Genomic DNA, 24,608 nt, shown 5'->3' with positions numbered 1-24,608 from the left:
ACTTAGAAACAGTTGGCTCAGCAGACAAAGATACTATCCTGACATTGACTGTCGGTGTCATGGATTAAAATGGGAAATGAAATGGCATTGAGGAGATCTTGTCCACATCAGCTTGGTGGTGGGGGACATAAGTTAAATGGCACCAAGGTAAGTTTATGTGTGTAAATATAAGATTTAGAATGAGGTAGCAATGAGCAACTATAATGAAAGACTAAAGTATCAGAAAAAGGAAATAAAAGCAATCACTATATATAATAATTTTATGTGTGCTCGCTACATATTAGAGCTTAAATCACATCCCTCTTCATTTTCAACTTCTAGTTTTAAATTGTAACTCCCACCAAACCAGCTGCCAAGGGTAATCAGTAACTTTAGTACTTAGCGACTTAATGGAATTGTGTTTTTAAAAGGTTAACAAGTGAAGAAATGAGTAGGAAAACATAACTCAACGTAATCTAAAGGTCCCATATCTTGAGAACTTCAAATTTTAAAAATTTACCACATCCCTCAAAAAGTCAATTTTTCATTATCCAACATATGGAATGATTTTAACAGCTCTTTAGAACTTGCACCTCACAGAAAGTCATCCTCTGTAATACTGTCTCAACAACATACGGTGGTCTCATTACTCTGTTACTTTGCCACCAAATCATTTTGCAGACCACGCTTTTGTCCTTGAATGCACTAGTCCTTTGATTCCTGTACACAGAAGAAAGTTATCATTCCCTGTTTTGGATATGAGAAACTCGATGGCCCTGTAAAAAGTTATAAAGGAGGAGTCTAGTAAGCACTTGTTGAATGGCTATTGAAGGAAATATACAGATTGGCTGGCTTTTTGTCTTTAATTATTCCAAGTATATGCTGTAAGCTTCATAGCAGCAGCTTTAAGATACCTGAACCTGGAAACAGTGACCCTCCAGGCTAACCATATATATGAGTCTTCCTTACTCATTCTGTCATTATATTTTCTGTTTTATCCCCTGGACCCTTGGAACAAATAAAAGGAAGTTATTAATTACTTAACTAAGCAAGTTATCTCAGCTTCTCCTTCCTAGTAGCCAAATTATTTGTCATTAAAAAAATCTTGGAATAGATCAGTTAGGCTGGGCTCTAATATTTTTGGTAACTATTACAAATGATAACAGCAAAAGATGAAATCATTTCCAATGCTCAGTAAGTTAAAGTAATTATTTTATATTTAAAAGTCACACCAGTCATAAAAAAGTAGACAGGGCTAAAACAAATTGATTTTAGTCTTTAAAGGAGATACTTGCAACACATAATTATTAAGAATATATAAAGAACTTGAACAGACCAAATAAAGAATAAATAATACAACAGAAAAACAGGCAAAAGACATGAATAGCATTTCACAGAAGACACTCATATAGCCAATAAACATACGCAGAGATACTTAAATTCATAGGTGATCAGTGAACTGCAAATCAAGGCCAAAATGAGAGCTCATTTTACATTCGACTGAATGGCAAAAATGAAGTCCGAGAGTACCAAGTGTTATGAGATGGTGATCTCCCTATCATGAGGAATAATTTCAATTTAAGTACTAATTACTCAGCCATCAGCATTAATGTGCAAATATTTCTCCTACTGGACATTTCCAATCCTGAGATTTCCTGATTTTTAAAAGTACATACCATATAACCTTACAGAATACTGGGTAAAATGGCGATTGTGGGTTTGTTTTTTTTTTTAGTTTAGCCATCACTCAATATCCATACTCACTGGTTTGATATCATTCTCCAAAGAAGCAAGAAAGTCTCCTCTCGTCACCTGCAGGCTCTCTGCTTTCTCCATGTCCACCTCTACTTTAGTGCTGGCCTAATCAGGAATGAAAACAAAAATGTAAGGCCTTCCAAGATTTAAGACGATTTTCAGTCTAAGAATGTAATACCTGGGGACTTTTTTAAAAAGCATATTTTCACAGACAAAAGACATCTCTCTCAAATTCACAAACATACATAACTTTTGCCCGAACAATTCCCCTTCTAGGGATTTATCCCAGGAGTATATCCACAAATGTATGCAAAGTTACATGTATCAGGATATCTGTTAGAGTAATTTGTAATAGCAGAAGATTAGAAGCAAATTAAGTGTCTACCAGAGGGTACCAGTTACGTACATTAGGACACATTTGGACCAAAGAACACTGGAGAGTTTTGTTTTGTTTTGTTTTTCCCTTCAAAATAAGGCACAAGGAGGAGAAAATACATACAAAGGATCTCTAAGAACAGTGGTTCTCATCCTTGGCTACATACGGAATAACCTCTAGAGCCTTTAAAGATACACAGAAGCCCAGCCCCACTCCCTTCAGGATTTTGATCTGACAGGTTCAACAGAGGGTCCATGCATTTATAGTTTTAAAAAGTGCCACGGGTGATTCTAATGCTCAGCTAGGTTTGTGAACCATTATTCTAGAAGACCAAGGTCCTACAATTTTGATTTGTGCTGATACTTTGTGCCAGCTCCAAATATTCTGCTTACTGCACCTGGAGCTAGCACTTAGAACAGACATCTGGAGAAGCATCAAGGCCTTTATCAGCACTTGGAGCTGCCTGGACCTGATGAGTGATTGAGACACTAGCACATTTTTTAACGCGACTGGGCTCACTCCCAATAGCACAAGGCAAGTGAGTCTAATTTGTAAATGGCACTGTGTTTTTTAAAAAAGGTATCTTCAAAAACATCTGACTATGAAACAAAAGTAAATTAAGCAATATTAACCTTCCATTGATTATTATAAAACACCAGCCATGTTCCTTTAGGAACAGATTGCTGAGACAAATGAAATGACAAACATTTTGTAAAAAGTCAGACTTACGGGATAAAGGGAACTATGTCAGAAACCGGATCAAGACAGCAAAACAGAATACATTTATTTATCTCCCTTCCTGCCCCAAATCCCATGAAATGACAGAAAGTGAAAGAGAAAGGTTAAAAAGCATAGAAGACATATCCAAAAATTTCACAGAGAGGAGTCTCAGAAGGAGAGAAGAGAAAGGATGATAGAGAAACGAACAATAAGAGACAGAAGAAAAAATGTTCTCCGCACCCAAAGGAGTGTCTTTGCAGTTTAAAAGATTCAATGAGTGCTCATTAGATAAATCAAAAAACCCCACATCTGTCTAGACACACTGCTATAAACTATCAGAACACCAAAGGTGAAGAGAAGTCCTAGACAACTTTTTGGTGACAAAAACAGGTTACCTGCAAAGAAACCAGAGTAAAACTGGCATATCTCTCACTAGCAACACTAGAAACAAGAAGAGAACACATATCCAGCTGTCTCCCCTAAAGAATGATTCTCACATATACTTAGGGAGGCATAGACAAGCATTTTCACAATAGTTATTATGCACTGTTCTGGACACTAGAGACATAGCAATTCAAAACAGGGTTCCTGCCCTCATGGATCTTACATTTTAGATTGTTGTAATATTCTAGAATACTGTGCATTTGTCCAAAATAATGAAGACTTGTGCATACTGATGGAAAGTTACCCAATATATATTGCCAAGTGAAAAATATAAACTGCAGAATAATTCCATTAAAATCTTTTCTAAAAAGCACACATCTGTATGACTGTAAATGTAGAGAAAAGATTATAAAGATACATCCCAAATGTTGGCTACCTCTGGAGAGGGAAAGACAAGGGGTATTGGAGACAGCCTTTCTCACTTTTCCCTATATAATCTGGCATCTAGAATCTCCTACAAAAAAATTTATTCATACATTTATGTATGTATGTATGTATGTATGTATGTATGTATGTATGTATGTATTTTGAGAGAGAGAGAGAGAAAGCATGAATAGGGGAGGGGTAGAGAGAGGGAGAGAGAAAGAAAGCATGAGTAGGGGAGGGGTAGAGACAGGGAGAGAGAGAGAATCCCAAGCAGGCTCCACACTGTCAGCAAGGAGCTTGATGCAGGGCTTGAACCTATGAACCGTGAGATCATGGCCTGAGCTGAAGTAAGATGCTTAATCAACTGAGCCACCCAGGCGCCATTTCTAAGTTACTTCACATTTCTAAGTTAAAGAAAGGAAATGGTGTTACAGGAAACAGCACCTCTATGAAAAAAATTATAATGCTCAGTTCACAATATAGACATCTCTATAGTGCTTTATAGGTTATAAAGTATGTTTGCATATATTTTCTCATTTCATCATACCCATTATCTCATTTTATCCTACACAAGCCCGTACGTTTTCTTACATTAAGGGTAGGATAATTTAAGGGATATAAGGTTTCCTTCCCAGGTAATCTTACATAAAGGTCTTAAACTCTGATTAAAACTTTTTGACACATCTTAAAGGATTTGACAAGGTGTAAACTCTCAGGTGGAAGTGAAGGAGCTCTGACATAATCACATTAAAACCCCAGTGAAGCCACCAGCCTCGTTCCAAATGTCCCCGCTCTATATAGCCCTGAACTTTTATTATGATGTTTTATGTGCTGATTTCCTCTGCTAGTGAAACTAAATTCAAATGATAGAAACATAAAACAATATGAAGGGAAAATCTTACCTTTCCACATTTGCCAAAAAAGTATGACAGATTTCAGGACTGAAACTGTGTGAAACTTGTCTTTTTGCCATTAAGAAAGGGCTCACTCAATGAATTAAAAGTAAATTAGATGGCTAGGGGAGTTATTTTAGAACAAATTTTTGTTAGGCACTACAGGAATTTTAGAAGTTACCTAATTGTAAACAATCAATATTCTAAATTTTTCCTACCTCTTCATTAAAATAAGTTTTCTAAGGACTTCTCTTAGCTAACTTTTACTATTTTGTCAAAATTGGTAAAATCTAATTTTAAAATATTCTACAATTCTGAGATGAACATAAGGGAAGGGAAGCAAAAATAATATAAAACCAGGGAGGGGGACAAAACATAAGAGACTCTTAAATATGGAGAACAAACTGAGGGTTACTGGAGGGGGTTGTGGGAGGGGGGATGGGCTCAATGGGTTAAGGGGCATTAAGGAATCTACTCCTGAAATCATTGGTGCACTATAAGCTAACTAACTTGGATGTAAATTAAAAAAATAAAATAAAATAAAGTAAAATATTCTACAATTCTGAATGTTTACTCATTCAGAAAACCTTTTCTCATTTGTCTGAATTACTGTGATTTTTTTCCTACATTTTATTTATAACAGCTAATCAATATAGAAGAGGCAACATCTTTCAACTTATACCTGCAGAAACTAATAAGCTTGTATTTCAACACAAGCAAATTATCAAGTGGTCACCCTTAAATTTCATAACCTTTTAAATCTGACCTTTCAAAGTTCTTATCATTCCTCTCAAATTAAGGGCAGAATGACCTTAATCAATCAAAATTCTACAGAAAATAAGAAATAGTGCTATTGAAATTGTGTAAGCATAAATCAGAGCTTTGATTCAAGTGGAAAGTGTCTGTGTGTTTTGTGTGCGTGCATGTCCTCAATTTACTTCCTTACAACCGATTAGAGCAGAAGAAATTTGGGTTATGAGTCTTTTCTACCTGAAGCAGAAATTCCTTTCAAGAGAAAAACAACCAAATGTCATATGAATTTCAGTTGACCACAAACATGGGTTCAAGTACAAGTGACATGCACATCAGGTGTTTATGACTGGATTTTCCACTTGATTCAGAAAACTTGAAGAAAACAGTCTAACAGGGAAGACTCATTTAGTTGAGTCCACCTGAGTTTATTTAAGCCTAAATCTTTTGAAAAGGAAACAAAATAAAACCAATACTGGCTTTTTATAATGCAGAAACAGGACATTAGAACAAACAGTTGAATGCTATGGATGTTTTAAAGTCCTGTCTCAACTTTAGATCAAAAGCTTCAAATTAAACACTTATTCATCAATCATTACTAGCAAAGCTATAAACATCTACAGCAATGGAAATACTACAACTGGACGCCTTTTGTTCAGCTGAGGAGTCTTGTTGTGAAAACAGTGTTTTGATGACAGATTTTTTTAAATGCAGAAAAGGCAATAATAGATGTTCACGTTATTTCTTTCTGGGGACTAAGGGTTAGTGGCCTATAAGTCTCTTCCCTGAAGTCCCATGTATTAACTATTTCATAAACACTGTAAAAAATTAAAAGCTGTTTGATACAAAAGATACTGATCACAAGTCAATATGCATTACCTTAAGTCTGAAAGTAAAAACATGGGAAACGTGAAGGAAAGAAAATCAACTATTTGCAATACTTCTTACTTGCAAATCTGAAGGATAACATACTCTGTACAGTGGTAACTAACACTTACAGTGAAAAAAACTGTAACTGCAAACAGTCAACAAACTCAGAAACTCAGACACTGGAAAGGATATTTATGGTATGCTCTCAAACCAGCCAATAATAACGAAATTGGAAATAATTAACATTTATCTAGTCTGTAAGGCATTTCCATATACAGTATCTGATTTCATTTTCACAAAAACCTGATGAGGTAAGTAGTTATTTCCCCTTGACAGAAATAAAGTATAAGAATTATAATGCAGAGCCACACCTACTGACTACAAAAGCTGTGATCTTTCCAACATTCCTCATTGCCTCGTGTGTAGATAAACCCAATACATGCTTGAAGAATGTGTGTTTCTTTGTGAGACAATGGCTTAGAATGACATTTTGGATTAGGACGATTGTGGTAAAAATTACAAGTGACTAAGAAAATAATCTGGTGGCCAGTGCATATACGAAAACTCTGATAATACACGAGCCACTGTGGGTTAAACCAAGATGCACTGATGTGTTCTGAGAGATCAGTATGGTGGGGAACAATTTTCATATCATTTACACAATTTTTCTTGAAGTCCCCATCACTTCTAAGACATTTCTTAAAGCAAGGAGGAAGGATGAAGGAATGATGGATGGATGGATGGATGGATGGATGGATGGATCCATTCTATGAAGGACCCAGTACTATATTTCCACACTATCCTGACCTTTGGCATCCCTGAGCTAGAACAAAGTCACTTCTATTATGTAGGGAAATTACGACTTATAGGTAGAGCTTAATTCGGAATACATACATGAGTTTACTAGAAATATTCACCAAACACCTGCTCTGTTCTCAGTATTTAGACCTATTTAGGGCACTGGGGGAGATTCAGACATGAATAAGATATGGACTTAAAGTCTAGAACAGGGGTTGACAAACTTTTTCCGTAGAAAATGAGACAGTAACTATTTTAGGCTTTGTGGGCAATGCAGTCCTTATTGCAAATACTCAACTCTACCATTGTAGCATGAAGGCAGCCATAGATAACACATAAATAAATGGGTGTGTTCCCAGAAGACATTATATATAAAAATGGGTGGTTAACTGGATATGGCCCACGGGCCATAGTTTGCTGATCCTCAGGTTAGAATGAGTGATAGGATGCTGCCAACTCCACTCTCCTCAATACTCCACTCGACACAGCTGTCAGAGTGAGCTTCTGTTTTAGCACTATGTCACTGCTATTCTTAAAACTCTTCAATGGCTTAGCACTACTCACAGGAAAAAAGTCCATACTTCTTAGCACAGTATAAAAGGCTCTTTGTGCTCCACTCCCTGCTTTAGTCTCCTGACTTGTTCCTTACAACGTCTCTCTCTACCTCCCCTCCGCTACCTTTTATGCCGAAGCGATACTGAATTACCCTAAGACACCATGCTATTTTGTGTCTCTGTTCCTTTGCCCTCTACCTAAAATGTCCTATACCACCAAGAAACACATCCGCCCAGAAATTCCTCTGTGAAGCATCCTCTCACCCCACAAGTTGACCAGCTCTGACACGCTTTCACTTCCTTAACTCTCCTGTACTTTCTGTTCCTGAATGGGGAGATTAAACTGTGAGCTGCTCAGGGGCAGGCGGTTGGTTTACTTCTTTCAGGTGCAGCATTAACTGCTAGCACAGCGCCTGGCAGAGGGTAGGCGCCGAATTAATCTACGGTGAACCAAAGTCAACTGAAGGTACCACAAAGCGATACATTACTACTTCAAGAAGGAAGACAATACAGACTTCTTGAAGGAGAACAATCAGAAAAGGCTTGAAGCAAGTGGTGGCATGTGAACTAGGTATCAAAAAGGTAAGTAAACGCAGACCGTAAAGACTTCTGCAAAAGCAAAAAAGTGAAAAAATAAATTAATGTCTGATGACCAATGAGTAGTATTTCAGTTTGGTTGAAGTATGGAGAAGAACTGGGAACACATTTGGAAAGGTTAGTTCGGGGTCAGATCTAGAGGACTTTAAAGATCTGGCTAAGAAGTCTGTACTTTGTGCTGAAAGCTTCTGTAGGGCACAACAGTATGAGACAGGAAGACTAATCCAACAGAAGGTGGGTAGAAACTGAAAGACACCTGCCAAGACAGAAGCGACATTTGCCAAACGACTTGATGTAGGACACGCTGGAGTGACAGGAATTAAAGAGAATCCTGAAGTTTAAAGCCTGGGAAATTGGGATAAACAGGAACATATGAACAAGAAGGAAAGTAGCTTAAAAAAAAAAAGACAGTGAATTTGGTTTTGGAATATTAAATTTGAGACCTGATAAAACACCCAGGTAGAGATATTTAGTATAAATCTGAAAGTGGGAGAAAGAAACTTTCAAGAGATGAGACGTCAACCTGGGAGTCATCCATCCATCTAAAGAGGAGAAGGAATGATAAAGATTCGAAAGCATTTTATCAACATAAAAGTATCCTCGTATGTATTTCTATCATAATATCAATAACATTATTATACTAATTTGCAAACAGGTCCATCTGCTTGACTCTAAATTCCTTGAGAGGCGAGGTCACGGAGCTCGTGGCTCCATGAGAGACATGGCCAAACATCTGATGATGTGTCACCAGCTTAATAGTCAGAAAATAGCAGGTGTTCGGTGTGTGTGCTGAATGAAGCAGCCCCCATAATTCTAGCATTGTAGAGAACACAATTTCCTATGACACGTTACGACATAGCACAAACATTAAAAATAAAATCCTTCGAAATCTTCATCTTCACATGTCTGTATCGGATGGCATCAATCGAAGGCAAATGTGTCAGTGGTTACCATGGGGCAGATGCCGCCATTACATTTCTTCCTGCTACTCTGAAGATCTGGCAACCGACTACTATTTTTACCATGTCTCTTCTCTATCAAAAGTCAGCATTACCACAGCCCTTGGCACATGTGAAAGGAAAGAATACCGACACAGTATTTATAGAGCTGCAGGCTCCTAATTTGTTAGTGATCCTACTGACCTTTTTTTTTTTAATGTTTATTTATTTATTTGGAGAAAGAGAGAGTGCACGTGAGTGGGAGAGAGGCAGAGAGAGAAGGAGAGTCAGAATCCCAAGCAGGCTCCATGCTGCCAGCGCAGAGCCCGACGCAGGGCTTGATCCCATGAGCCCGTGAGATCATGACCTGAGTCAAAATCAAGAGTCGGGTGCTCCACCGACTGAGCCCCCCAAGCGCCCTGATTTTACTGACCTTTATGTGTCGGTTCATAGCAGTGGACTGTGCCGCCCGCACCAGACCCTCCAGTTCAGCACCGCTGAAATTCTTGGTCTCTACAGCCAGTTCTTTAATGTCTACATCAGCAGAGAGTAACTGATGCCCTCTCATCCTTGCTGTGTGGATGTGAAGGATCTGTAGTCGACCCTTCTCATCTGGTAAGCCTGATAAAATTGAAAATGAAATAAAAATTATTATAATCCTAAGGTTTTTCTGATAGGTACTTAAGCAGGTAAACCTGTGCTCCTCACGACATACAACTTTTCTATCTAGTGTTAAGTTACATGACTTTGCTCTTACTAATGAACTCTAAACATACACCCTTCTCCCAATCGGTGACAGACCTGCTTACCTATCTCCATTTTAACTTCCAGTCTTCCAGGTCGAAGGAGAGCCTCATCTATCAGATCTGGTCTGTTGGTCATTCCTGAGCACAAATTTTAAAACAAAACAACAAAGTTCAAAAATAAGATAAAATGTCCCTTCAGTATATGTAAGAATAATGATTTCTCAAACAAGCTAAGACATTTTATAAACATCAAATAGAAAGTCAATTATTCTCAAATAAAAATATGATTTGTTCTTGATCTGTTCTAATGAAAATACCTGAAGACTCTGCTTTAGTATTTCACTCCACTGCCAATGAAATATAAATGTAATGAAAACTTCAAATATTTAAAAAGAGAATGTAAGGTTCAGAGAGGATAAGTAGCCTATCAAAGTGAGAGAGGGGCAATGTATGTGAATGTAATCTGTCCAACCTCAACGTCCCTCTCCTTTTCCGTAGGCCAATGGTTTTCAACCTTCCTAAGCAGCAGAAGTTTTGTTTTGTTTTGTTTCTAAAGTCACCTTAAGAAGAATCTCAGTACAGGGGCATCTGGGTGGCTCAGGTGGTTAAGCGTCTGACTTCATCTCAGGTCGTGATCTTGCGGTTCGTGAGTTCGAGCCCCACATTTGGGCTCTGTGCTGACAGCTCGGGGCCTGGAGCCTGCTTCGGATTCTGTGCCTCCCTCTGTCTCTACCCCTCCCCAGCTCATGCTCGGTCTGTCTCCCTCTCTCAAAAATAAATAAAAACATTTCAAAAAAAGAAGAAGCAAGAAAGAAAGAAGGAAGAAGGAAGAAGGAGGAGGAGGAGGAGGAGGAGGAGGAGAAGAAGAAGGAGAAGAAGAATCTGAGTACATGAAGCAATTAAAAGAAGTTACCACTGGGATACATGATCTGAAGCTCACCCACAGACCCTGAGGCACCTCTGGGGCCCCTGGAGGCCTACAGGATGCAATTTGAAAACCACTGCATTACACTCTGCTGTCTTTTTCACCTTTGAGCTGTAAGCATACACCCATGAGTCACTAAAACCCATCTTTTATTTGTCCTATTAAGGCTAGACATTAAAACAGTCAAATTCTTCAATATCACTTGATTCTAATTTGGAAACATGGGCAGTACAGTGTAATTACAACCTGCTCAGATCTTAATTCAGAACCTATTTATCTCACGTTTTTGAAATCATAGAACTTTTGTTTTTTTAAAGCAAACATACCAATGACTAAGATGTTGTTCAGCTGCTCTACCCCATCAATTTTGGACAGCAACTGGTTGACGACAGTGTCATGAACTCCTGTGCTACCAGCCATGCTCCCTCTCTGCTTGCAGATGGCATCAATTTCATCAAAGATGATTATGTGCAAACCACTGTTAGCACCAAGCTAGAAAGGGAAGAAATTATATTAAAGGTCATAACTTGAATATATTATTAAACAAACTAATTTAAAAAAAGCAAAACAAAGCTTCCACGGATTGATTTTGCTGCATTTTGACTAACAAATACAGAAAGTATAACCAATCATGGCTGCTGTGCTCTCAGAGGCATTCCAGAACCTCATATTTAATAGCCATAAAACAAAAATACACATTATTTACAACTGAAGTTGTAAAACAAATAGAAATAAGTTAAAAATAAACTAGGTCCTATCATACCTATGATATATACTATATAATACCTAAAGATAAATGCTGTTAACATTCTCTAGATTTATTTTTATATTTTAAATTTATTTTAGTTAAAAAATTGGGAGCTCACTGAATCTTGTATTTTCTTGAATATTAACTATTCTTTGAAAACTATTTAGGGCGCCTGGGTGGCTCAGTGGGCTGAGCATCTGACTTTGGCTCAGTCATGATTGGAGTCGGAGCCTGCTTCGGATTCCGTGCCTCCCTCTCTCTCTGCCCCTCCCCTGCTCACGCTCTGTCTCTGTCTCTCTCTCAAAAATAAACAAACATTAAAAAATTTTTAAAAATGGGAATGCAAGCTGGGGCAGCCACTCTGGAAAACAGTATGGAGGTTCCTCAAAAAACTAAAAATAGAACTACCCTACGACCCAGCAATTGCACTACTAGGCATTTATCCACGGGATATAGGTGTGCTGTTTTGAAGGGACACATGCAGCCCCATGTTTATAGCAGCACTATCAACAACAGCCAAAGTATGGAAAAAGCCCAAATGTCCATCGATGGAAGAATGGATAAAGAAGAGGTGATATATATATACAATGGAGTATTACTCAGCAATCAAAAAGAATGAAATCTTGCCATTTGCAACTACGTGGATGGAACTGGAGGGTATTATGCTAAGTGAAATTAGTCAGAGAAAGATAAATATCATATGACTTCACTCGTGTGAGGACTTTAAGAGACAAAACAGATGAACATAAGGGAAGGGAAACAAAAATAATCTAAAAACAGGGAGAGGGACAAAACAGAAGAGACTCATAAATATGGAGAACAAACTGAGGGTTGCTGGAGGGTTAGTGGGAGGGGGGATGGGCTAAATGGGTAAGGGGCACTAAGGAATCTACTCCTGATATCATTGTTGCACTATATGCTAACTAATTTGGATGTAAATTTTAAAAAATAAAAAAAAATTAACAAAAGAAAAGTATTTAAAACTGTTATTTTTGTTTCTATTTGCAAAATACATGATTATAGAAAATGTGGAAAAATACTAAAAAATGTAAAGAAATCACAATCATCCAAAATTCAACTAGCTGGAAATAACTCCTATTATTAATCTGGTGCTATGTAAGTAGTTTGTAACCCTTTTTTCAGTCCAGATAGTATCTTCAGCCCTTTCACATAGCTATAAATACAACTATACCATATGCAGACAAAGAAACTGCAGAAGATAAAGTTCAATTTTACTTCATAATAATAAGACTGCAGTTAGGTCAGCGAGAAACAATGGTACATAAATAAGGTAAATAGAATCTGTAAGTTTATTTTGGTAATGGAAGTGGTGATGACTAAAAAAGCAAAGTTCTACTCTTCCCTCTCTTTCTCTCTGTCCCTCATGGAATTCTCTCTCTCTCTGCCCCTCGATCATGTGCGCCCTCTATCTCTAAAAAAAATCAGAAAAATAAAAATAAAATAAAATAAAATAAAATAAAATAAAAAAAACAAAGTCCTAGATTTGATTATTGCCTGCATGTGGAAGGGGGAAGTGACAACAAAGATAAGAAATACCTTGTAGTTAGGATAAGAAAGATGCAGAATGAAAAGACGCAAAAGAAAATTTTTTTAAAGTTTCTACTATGATAATATTAAAGTGTCAACAGAACATCTAATTAGAAATGTCCTCCAGGGGCATCTGGATGGCTCAGTTGGTTGAGCATCCAATTCTTGACTTCAGCTCAGATCATGATCTCATGGTTTGTGGGTTCGAGCTCAGCGTAGGACTTTGCACTGACAGTGCAGAGTGTGCTTGGGATTCTTTCCCTCTCTTTCTGCCCCTCTCCCCTCAAGATAGATAAATGAATAAATGAATAAATGAATAAATAAATAAATAAATAAACAAACATTTTATATATATATATACACACACACACACACACACACATATACATATAAAGAAATGACCTCTAGAAAAAAAAAGATACATGCAACTAGACAAAAGAGAGAAAGATAGATCTGAAAGTCATCTACAAGCAGTAGAGAAGAATCTAGTGGCAAACTAGATTCTGTAAGAAGATGAATCATATAATTAAACTGGAGAAATATAAAAGCAAGAAGGTTCTGGGCTGCAATACCATATGATGTCTACAGTAAAGGCAACCTGAAGAAAAAGAGAATCAGGAAAACATCACAAAGATGAAAGATGAAATGTTACATCAGAAGTAGGAAAAGAAAAACAGCTCCAAAGCTGAAATTAGACTAGGTCTAAAACAAACCTGAATATGTAAAGTATTTTTTAAAATCACAAATAGATAAAATACTCTATGATCCAGAAATTCCACTCCTTGGTATATAGCAGCTCTCCTCATAATTGCCCCAGACTGGAAACCCAAATGCCCTTAAGTGGGTGAATGGATAAACAAACTATAGTACATCCATACAATGGAATTTTACTCAACAATAAAAGGAGATGTCTGATACATGCAACAACTTGGATGTATTTCAAAGGCAATATGCCAAGTGAAAGAAGCCAGTCTCAAAGGTTACACACTATGATCCCATTTATATGACATTCTCGAAAAGACAAAACTTCTAGGGATGGAGAACAGATTATTAGTATCCAGGAGTTATTAGCAAAGGGCGAGTGACCATAAGGAGACAGCATGAGGGAATTTGAGTAGGGGTGGGGGGGTGATGATAAATGTTCCATATCTAGACTTTGGTGATGGTTACATGAAACTATACATGTGTTAAAACTCATAAAACTGAATACTAGAAAAGTCAATTTTACTTAATAATAATAAATTTTTAAAAATAAAGTATCTTATAATACTTATTACTTCACTATGCATATTTGGAATATTGTTCACTCTTTAATGCAATTCTATGCAAGATGATAGTCTTAAGTTCATCAAGGTTTCCAAAATTTAACTAGTTTTTTTTTCCTAAACACTACTTAAGATTGTTCTTTTTCCACCAATGTTTTAAAAACTAAATTCAAATCTGAAAAAAAATTTAACTTATTTTCTCAATATAGTCATATTTACCGAACAGATGTCTGATGATAAGTGATAGCCTGTTGCCTAAAAAAAAAAAAATTCAACACCAAAAATGATTATCTTTCTAACTGCAGAAATGACTGAGAATCAGGAATTGGAACTATACCCTCAGCTTTACCAAACACTTCTGTATGATAGGGTATTCTTGCCATATTTGGTGCAAAACAAGGTCACTGCTGTTTGCCACTAAAAAACTGAGATTCTACATTATTTCGTAAGACATTTTTATTCAAGGTTGCCTGCCAATTTAGCATGAAACAAAAAGCTGCTAAAAAAAAGTATGAATTTTGCTATCAGTGTGCCTTATGTTGCCACTGGAATCATGACTTCCTTCTCAGTCCAACCTCAAAAGTCATCTGTGTGGATGGGAAGCCAGAGACAATAGGAACACTATAGGATCATAGGAGCAATCTGTCTTAAACATAATTTAGTATTAATTCTGACCTTTTCACAACCTTACTAATCTTGTGACCTGTCATCAAGTGCCTTCCCCAACCTAGTCAGTTCAACCACATCAATTTTTACAGGTGTGTTACTTAAATAAAGGTAAGTTCTTCTTGCAATAAATTAGGAGTCAGGTAAGGAAGATGTCAAGATTAATGTTCACAGATTACAGCTGACTCATCAATAAGCCCTTTACCAAAGAGTTTAAATCCTTTTTAGTTCACTGGCCTCTAGCTCTGTTCTTACCATCTGCAAAGTCTTCCGCCATAGAAACAAAGCTGATGCTGTCGCGCCCCTGGCAACTGCCTTTGATAACGGCTGTTCTATATTTAACTAGTTTGACCTATATGTAAGTGTTCATCTCCGTCAGCCTGGACTGTCCAGAATCACAGAGGTGATGCCTTTCCTTATTATGTAACACACACCTACCCTTCATGGGGTCATTAGCTGAGTATACCAAGCCCTTTCTGGATATAAGAATTGAGAAAAGGTGTAACTGAAAAAGCTGGCTAGATTAATATCTACCTAGAAATTCTTTGTCAATTCAGTTTTATCATTAACAGTGTCATATTTAAACTGTCTGCAAGTTTTAAAACAGCACCAAAGATACCTATAGCCATGTGGAAACTGTCACAACAGATTTTACAAAATGCTTCTTTACAGGACATTTTGACTCACCTGCAACTAGTGTTTAACATTCAGTACACCATCAGGGTGCTTTAGATAAAATTTCTGTTTTCAAGTTTTTTGTTGAAAAGTTTCAAATATTTATAAATATTGGTATTTCATGACTTTTTATTAGAAGTCTTTCACAGAACAAAATGGAAAATACATTTTTAAAAACAGAACACATAGAATAAAATTCATTCTATCTTGCAATTACCATGAATCCACTGGATCTTTTTATAAATCTAAGATATATTATGCTAGTTCAACATTCTAGAAATTATGTCATCATTACTCATCAATTATTCCTAACTATCTTAAAAAAGATTAAAAGAATAAGAAAATGGAAGAATGATGGAAGTGCTCAGAGGGATAATGCAACGGTGGAAATCAATACCCCATGACATCACCCTTCAGCTTTCTTACTGTGTTGCCCCAAGTACACCACATCTTTCAAGAAGGTAGAAAAGAAATCTGGAGACAACATCCTCCATCTTTGTTGCCTGGTTTTAGCTTTAACTGAACACAGTGGAGAATTCACATTTTTTTTTTTTTTAATTCTCTGGCCATAACGGCAAAGAAAAGAAAACGGACAGAGGAAGCTATTTCATATTTATTAAGTGAATCCAAAGATTAACGCAGAGTGATTAGCGGCACCTAATGAAGATGGTGAAAATCATCATTATAAGTAAAATCTCAGAGTCTGTTCCCTCAGATGTTATCCTGCATAAGTTTTCTCAAACTCAAGAATGAGTGAATATTTCTAAGGACCAAAAAAAAAGGCATTTTCATCTAGTTACTTATTAAACAAAAATCTTCACAGTGTAATATTTTGTGACAAAAAACTAGACCATCTCATTTTTCTAAAAGGACACATGACAGTATTCTTTCATCTTTTATTTCATCTGTGCATCGCAATTTCCTTGATATGGTTTCAAATAGACAGATGCTGAAGACAGGTATTATAGAGAGATAATGAGAAGAAACAGGTGATACAGACATTTAAAAATCTGATTGACCAATCTAAAAGGTGTATACAGGTTTCAAAATGAAAATGTTTTGCAACTATGGAGCACCTGGTGGCCATCCTCTCTTCAACAAAATGAAGACTTTTTAAAAAATTTCTTAAGTACTGTGTCTTGCCAATGCGAGTATAAGAAAAACCAGAAGTTATGATAAGCTAGACTCTGTTAGAGGTGTATTTAAAACAGAATCAGTCTGTAGAAGAAGTTCATGCGTGACAACTGATGAACAGTTAGTCACACTCAGGGGCTCCTGCCCATTTGGATAGATGGATATATATATATATATATACACATACACACACATACATACACACACACACACACACACATACATACATATATGTGTATCTTCAAACCCAGGAAAATATGGAATAAAAACTTGGTTTGCTGTATTTAAGTTCTCATTAAATATTTAATAGTCTTTCACTCCCTTATATTCTTACATTTGTAAATTATTTGTAAAATACCTTAAAAATAATTTATTTTTTTTAAATGTTGTATTTATTTTTTCACAGAGCACGAACGGGGGAGGGGCGGGGGGGGCAGATGATCTGAAGTGGGCTGTGCACTGACAGCAGTGAGCCTGATGTGGGACTCAAACTCATGAACCATGAGATCATGACCTGAGTCAAAGTCAGACACTCAACCGAGCCACCAGGTGCCCCAAAAATAATTTTTAAAAAGGAATTCTTTCAACCCAGATAGTAAATGGTGGTGATGAGTCTTCTTGGTATACTTGGTATTAAAAAGATTTTTGAAGCAGAAAATACTGTAGTATTAGGGATGAATGGTAAAACTGAATTGGTTCTGGCACTATCTGAGGAGTTAAGATCAGTTATTGGACTTGTACCAATCCACCAGGACCCATGCCTTCTAGAACCAATGTGGCTTAAAAGGCCAGAGACTTGAACATATGAACAAGTGCTTAATGGGACACAGAGCAGCAGGGGAGAAAACCACCTTGTGTCAGTGAAACAATTGAGCACTCAACAAGCAGACTAGAAGCATTAAAAGGTTTAAGAAGGCAATGTTAACATTTTATTTTTACTGTCAATAAAAATAAGAGAAAGAGGGAAATGACAGGTTAGATTTGGCAAAGCTAGATTTAATAAAATATTAGATGTTATTGTGTTTCTATTATTTATATTGACCCATGTAAATCTATTATTATTCATTTTAATGTTTATATGATACCCCATTTGCTACCAAGGAAGAATCAAGATGCTTCTATTTTTACCCCCATTACAAACAGTGCAGCAATCAACATCCCGGTACAAGTCATTTTGTGCTCAAGCACTACAGTGTTTCTCTAGGGTTGCTGTTTTGTAGGAAAACTCATGGGTCATGGGGTTGCACATCTTCATGATGTTGCCAAATTCATATGCAAGATATTACCCACTTGGTATCTTCTTCTAATTCATCCTACAACTAATAACGTATATGAGGCCCTGTTTCTTCACAACTTCACCAACTTTTGGTGCAATTAGTCTCTGTAAATTCTGCCAGGTTGTTTATAAAACGTATCTCATATTATGCATTTTCCTGAGCATATTTTCATTTGCTTATCTTCAGTTGGGTTCTTTCTCTGAGAAGTGCCTGTTCATATCCTTTGCCATTTTTTTTAATTGTGATGTCTGCCTTTTTTGTACCTATTATACAGGAGTTACTACAGAGAAGTAATATATAAAATGCCAAATCTTTGGCGATTATATGCATTGTAAATATCCTCTCCAGTTTGAGATATCTGTATTTAGTGTAATTTGTCAGATGGAATCTTCTTATTATATTAATGTAACCAAGTTAACATTTTTTTCTTCCTTAATGCATTTGATTTCTGTATCTTAATAAAGAAATTCTTCTCTAGCCTCAATTCTTAAAGCTTCTGGCCTATTTCTTCCAAAAATATTTTCTCTGGCAAGTTTTAGTTTATTTTTTGCAAATCCATTCTGCAATTCTGTATGATGTGAGAGAGGGATTGTATTTTATCTTTATCCAAACAGAAAGCCAATGATCTCGTCCTGATTCATGGAATATTCTTCCCCCTTTGATTTGTAATGTCATTTTTCATACAGCAAGTTCTTCTGTGTTCTATTCTGTTTCTTCGGTCTGTTTATGCAAGAACATATAGGGGTGCCTGGGTGGCTCAGTCGGTTGAGCGTCCGACTTCGGCTCAGGTCACGATCTCGCGGTCCGTGAGTTCGAGCCCCGCGTCAGGCTCTGGGCTGATGGCTCAGAGCCTGGAGCCTGCTTCCGATTCTGTGTCTCCCTCTCTCTCTGCCCCTCCCCCGTTCATGCTCTGTCTCTCTCTGTCTCAAAAATAAATAAATGTTAAAAAAAAAAATTAAAAAAAAAAAAAAGAACATATAAATGTCTCGATTATTACAGCTTTTTAGTAAGTTGTGATATCTTCTGAAATAAGCCTTCATAATTTTCCAAAATTTTTATGGCTCCTTGAGCTTCCAAAAAAAAAAAAAAATCAAGTTGTTAAATTTAAAAATTGCTGTTAGACTTGATTGGGAAAGCATGAATTCAAAAATTAAATGACAGGGCAGACCTGTCATTTTTATGATATTGTCGGTATTCCCACATGTAAACATGTTTTATCTTATCATTTATTAGCTCTTAAAAAAAGATTCTCAAAAATGTTTACAGTTTTCTTCTTTACTTTTCCTGTAAATATTCGATTCTAGGTACCTTATAATTATGACTGTTGATGTAAGTGGAAAAACTTTTTTTAAGTTACATTTTCAATATCTTCAAATTTCTTTGAGTCTTGGCCTTCTGAAGTTTTTGAGTTTTCTTGATTCCTTTCCCAGCTCCTTCTCATGCTTTGGAAAAGCATGAAAGTTATACACAAATCTCACATACACATTTATGTTCATTAATAGTGCTATTCTCTTCCCAAATAATACAAATATCTTATATATATTTAATCTACTTCCCATGTTTTGTTCCATATTTTAGTTCTACCCTTAAAAACCACCCATACTGATGATTGTTATTGTTGTTGTATACAGTGAGTGATTATTAAGTTTACCTCTTTTAAACTTTTTATTATGAAGTATGGTGTACAGAGAGGGAAGGTTCACGAAATATAAATGTATTTTTCAAGGAACCATCACAAAACTAACATCTAGATAACAAGAAACAGAACAGTGCCAGCATCCTGGGAACATGTCCTCACAGCCCTTCCTCAATATCCGTCCCCTATTTTTCCCCATAGGCAACCCCAATTTGATTTTTTATGGTAATTACTTCTTGCTTTTCTTTATACTTTACCATGTAAGCATGCATCGTTAAACATATTTTCATTGAACTTTATATAAATGGAATCATATAGTATGTATTCTTTCTCATCTGGTTTTTTTTGCTCAACATTTATTTGTGAGATTCACAACTGTGCATAGCCATAGTCTATCTCTCATTACTGTGTAGTACTTCATTGTATATTTACATGCCAATTTATCCATTTACTGGATATAAAGTTCTAAGTTAACAGTTATTCTCTTTCAACTTCTAAAAAGTAGTATTCAACCGATTTCTGGTTTCCATCATTTGTGTTGAGAAGACAGCCACCAGCTAACTGTTGCTTAGTTAAAGATAATCTTTCTTTTTTCTCTAACTGCTTTTAAGATTTTTCTGTTTTTGTCTGGCAGTTTAACAAAGATTATCTATAGGAGTAAGCTTCTTTAGTATTTCTCTTGCTTGAGGTTCATGTAACTCCTGGAAACTATGAATTAATGTTCATCAGTTTTAGAAAGTTCTAAACCATTTTCTCTTCAAATACTGCTTCTGAGTGTGGAGGTTCCTCAGAAAATTAAAAATAGACCTACCCTATGACCCAGCAATAGCACTGCTAGGAATTTATCCAAGGGATACAGGAGTACTGATGCATAGGGGCACTTGTACCCCAATGTTCATAGCAGCACTCTCAACAATAGCCAAATTATGGAAAGAGCCTAAATGTCCATCAACTGATGAATGGATAAAGAAATTGTGGTTTATATACACAATGGAATACTACGTGGCAATGAGAAAAAATGAAATATGGCCTTTTGTAGCAACGTGGATGGAACTGGAGAGTGTGATGCTAAGTGAAATAAGCCATACAGAGAAAGACAGATACCATATGGTTTCACTCTTATGTGGATCCTGAGAAACTTAACAGGAACCCATGGGGGAGGGGAAGGTAAAAAAAAAAAAAAAGGACGTTAGAGTGGGAGAGAGCCAAAGCATAAGAGACTGTTAAAAACTGAGAACAAACTGAGGGTTGATGGGGGGTGGGAGGGAGGGGCGGGTGGGTGATGGGTATTGAGGAGGGCACCTTTTGGGATGAGCACTGGGTGTTGTATGGAAACCAATTTGTCAATAAACTTCATATAAAAAAAAAAAAATACTGCTTCTGACCCATCCTTTTTTTCCCGACTTGCTGGAACTTTAAATATACTCACTAGACCTCCTTGGGGAATTTTCTATCTCTCTTCATTCCTTCCATCCTTTGTTTCTGGTTATTTTTGTCTAACATCTTTTAGTGCACTAATTCTCTCTTCACATGTGTCTAATCTGCTGTTTAAACCCATCTACTTGAGTTAATTTCAGCTGCTGAATATCTCATTACCAGAATTTCTGTTTTATTTTTTTAATGTTTTTATTTCTTTTTGAGAGAGAGAGAGAGAGAGAGAGAGAGGAGAAGAAGAAGGAGGAGGAGGAGGAGGAGGAGGAGGAGGAGGAGGAGGAGGAGGAGATGACACAGAATCTGAAGCAGGCTCCAGCCTCTGAGCTGTCATCACAGAGCCCTACGTGGGGCTCAAATCCACAAACTGTGAGATCATGACCTGAGCCAAAGTCAGATGCTTAACCAACTGAGCCACCCAGGTGCCCCTCCATTTGATTTTTTTAGTTTCCAGTGCTCTGCCAAAATTCTCAATCTTGTGTCCCTTTGAACATGGCAAGTGTAGTTATTTTAAAAGTCTATATCTGAGAATTCCAATATATGGAGGCCCAATTTCTATCACCTTTTGTTTCTCTTTCTTCAAGTGGTTTATGTCTTTGTATATCTGACTGCTTTTGATTATAACCAGGCATTTCATTTGCAAGCTATAAAAATAATTTGTGACTTTGCATGGTATTAACTTCTTCTAGGAAGGATCTATAATTCTGCTGGATGCTGGAGAGCATGAGCGATTTAGGAACTCTCAATTTAATTTTAGAGAAGTTAGATGTGATTCCAAGCTGATCTGCAGCTTTGACAGGATGTCTACTTCTGGTTAACTCTTGCTTCTGTGGTGTAGCCCTACAGGTTCCCAAACCAAACTGAGGCATGTTCATCGAGTGTCCTCTCTTCATGAGCCACGGATTGATTTTTTGCTAAAATTTATTTATTTATTTATATTTTTAAAAAGTAGTTTCTAAACCCAATGTGGGGCTCGAATTCACAAGCCTGAGATCAAGAGTCACATGCTCTTCCAACTCAGCCAGCCGGCTGATGGGTTTTAATCCCTGCCATGATGGGTTTTAATCCCTGCCCCCTTATTCCCACTGGCCTGTCCAAAGGGCTGCATAGCTGTTCAGCAGATCCTTCCAGAAATGGCAATATCTCCAGAGGAACGGTAACCGTACACACCAGGACCTTTTATTCTAGGCCTCCATTCTCCCCCTAGATCCTAAAAGTTCTTCAATGCCTTTAAGCGAAAACTTTTTCAATATTTGTTGAGTTCTTCTGGTAGTCTTCATGGCAGGCATGATTCAAATTTCCTAATATGCCACTATGAGAAGCAGAAGTTCCAGATTTTATCCACATTAGCAACCAATTTCATTGCTCAGCATTATTTCCTGTATCCTGTTTCCTTCTAGGTTCAATTTCCTTCAGTCTCAACTACATCCTGCTTCACATTCTTTCAGCAAGCCTCTGTAACTAGTTAATTCTATTAGCCTTTGCCTGAAAAAATATCTTCACTTCATCTTTATTCCTGAATGAGAATTAAGCTGGGTATAAAATTTTAAGTTGACAGTTATTTTCACTTAACTGTGAAGATATTCTTCCACTGTTGTCTGCCCTCTCTTGCTGCTGTTGAGAAGTTGGCTGTCAACAAAATGGATATCCTTTTGTATGTCATCATCACTTCTCTTTTGTTGACATTTAAGATGTTTCTCTTTTTCTTTGGCATTCTCTACTTTCACTACAATGGGTCTAGAAATAAATTAATTTTTATTTATTCTATTTGGGCTCATGGTGCTATCACAATCTAAATATTTTCTTTTATCGATTCTAGAAGATTCTCAGCCATTCTATCTTTGAATATTGCCTCTATGCTATCCTTTCTATTGGGACTTCTCATCTTAACTCTATTATCTCTACATCTCTTTCATATTTTCCATCTCTCTGTGCTACGTTCTGGGTGATTTCTCTAGATCTATTTTTCTGTTTATCACTTCTCTTTTCCCCTGAAACTACTGGCTTTTAACACAGCTGTTGAGTTTTAAATTTTGATGATGACATCTTCCATTTATTGATATGGCTTTCCCATGAGAATCTCTTGTGGCCTGGATTGTTGGAACATCCCCAGGGGTCTGCTTACAGCTAACAACCCCATGTTATCATTAGTCCAGGATTCATTTTTATTCTTATTTTTTTTAAGTAGGCTTCACACCCAGCATGGAGCCCAACACAGAGCTTGAACTCACAACCCTGAGATCAAGGCCTGAGCTGAGCTCAAGAGTCAGGACACTTAACTAACTGAGCCACCCAGGTGCCCCTGGAATTCATTTTTAAGTTAATTTCTCAGCTTGGGAGCCCTAGGCCACATAGATCAGTGGTGGTGGTTTATGTGTGTGTGTGCGTTTTTAAATCCTAAGCATCAGTTAAGAATCCATACTTTAGAATTCCCATTGGAGATTCCTTAGCTCCCACTCAGATAGTTAAATGTTTTTGTTATTTTGTTGTGGTCAGCAGATAATTTCCAGTCCATTCTTTTCATAGAGGGCACGACCCCTTTGAAGGTTCAGGCCCTACTCCATACCTTAAGCTAATTCAAGGACTCATTCTCTGTCTGCTAGTGGGTGCTAAAACTCAAACTCACACATTACCATAACCAAAAGTTGCAATGAATATTTTTACCACTCTAATTTTCAGAGTTTTAATATCTAGAAATCTCCTTTTCTTTCTTGAGAGATAAATTATACATTTAAAATAATTTTAGTTATATTTTATCCAGTATTTGAAGGTGTTTATAGAAGAAAAGTTTTCAGTTACCTAGTCTACTGTATTGCCAGAAGCAGAAATCCTATGGCATTGTTTTTAATTTAAAAAAATGTTTTAAGATTTTATTTTTAAATAATCTCTACACCCAACATGGGTCTCAAACTTACAACTCTGAGATCAAGAGTTACATGCTCTACAGACTGAGCCAGCCAGATGCCCCTATGGCAATGTTTTAAACATCTGTCTATGAAATAAACATGCTATATATAGAGAGATCTATATAGATCTAAATATACATCTATATCTATCTATCTACAGAAAGATTAATTATAAGGAATTGGATAACTCAATTATGGGGGTTGACAAGTCCCAAAGTCTTCAGTTGACAAGATGGAGTCATAGGAGGGCCAATGGTATAGTTCTAGTCCAAAGGCCTGATGTTTCAGTCTGGGTCAAAAGGCAGGTAAAAACTGATGGCCCAGATAAAAGCAGTCAGGCAGTAGGAAATTCCCTCTTACTCAACAGAGGAGCAGCCTTTTTTGTTCTAGTCAGGCCTTCCAACTGACTGAATGGGGTCCACCCATATTAGAGGAGGCAATTGCTTTAGTCTGTCTACCAATTCAAATGATAATCTCATACAGAAATATCCTCACAAACACACCCAGAATAATGTTTAACCAAATGTGTGGGCACCCTGAGGCCCAATCAAACTGACATGAAATTAACCATAACAATTAGTAAACTCTGATTTGACTTTTAATTAATTTTT

General features: G+C 36.7%; 1 protein-coding gene across 1 annotated transcript in view; it reads right to left on the bottom strand.

Moving 5' to 3' along the window:
* The window catches only part of NSF (N-ethylmaleimide sensitive factor, vesicle fusing ATPase), a 149,381-nt gene that overhangs the window by 48,651 nt on the left and 76,122 nt on the right, over positions 1-24,608 (bottom strand). Inside the window, exons 10-13 of the mRNA XM_047081689.1 lie at positions 11,038-11,203; positions 9,850-9,924; positions 9,474-9,661; positions 1,744-1,839 (exon numbers count right to left, since the gene is read on the bottom strand). Of these exons, the coding sequence (XP_046937645.1) occupies positions 1,744-1,839; positions 9,474-9,661; positions 9,850-9,924; positions 11,038-11,203 (525 nt within the window). The remainder of the gene's footprint in view (positions 1-1,743; positions 1,840-9,473; positions 9,662-9,849; positions 9,925-11,037; positions 11,204-24,608) is intronic.

The sequence above is a fragment of the Lynx rufus genome, unplaced genomic scaffold, assembly GCF_022079265.1.
Source record: "Lynx rufus isolate CCGP_SWC_20201006 ecotype Redwood Valley unplaced genomic scaffold, mLynRuf1.p SCAF_18, whole genome shotgun sequence".
Lineage (NCBI taxonomy): Eukaryota > Metazoa > Chordata > Mammalia > Carnivora > Felidae > Lynx > Lynx rufus.
Note: the sequence above shows the minus strand (reverse complement) of the source record. Positions and strands in the feature narration are given on the sequence as shown.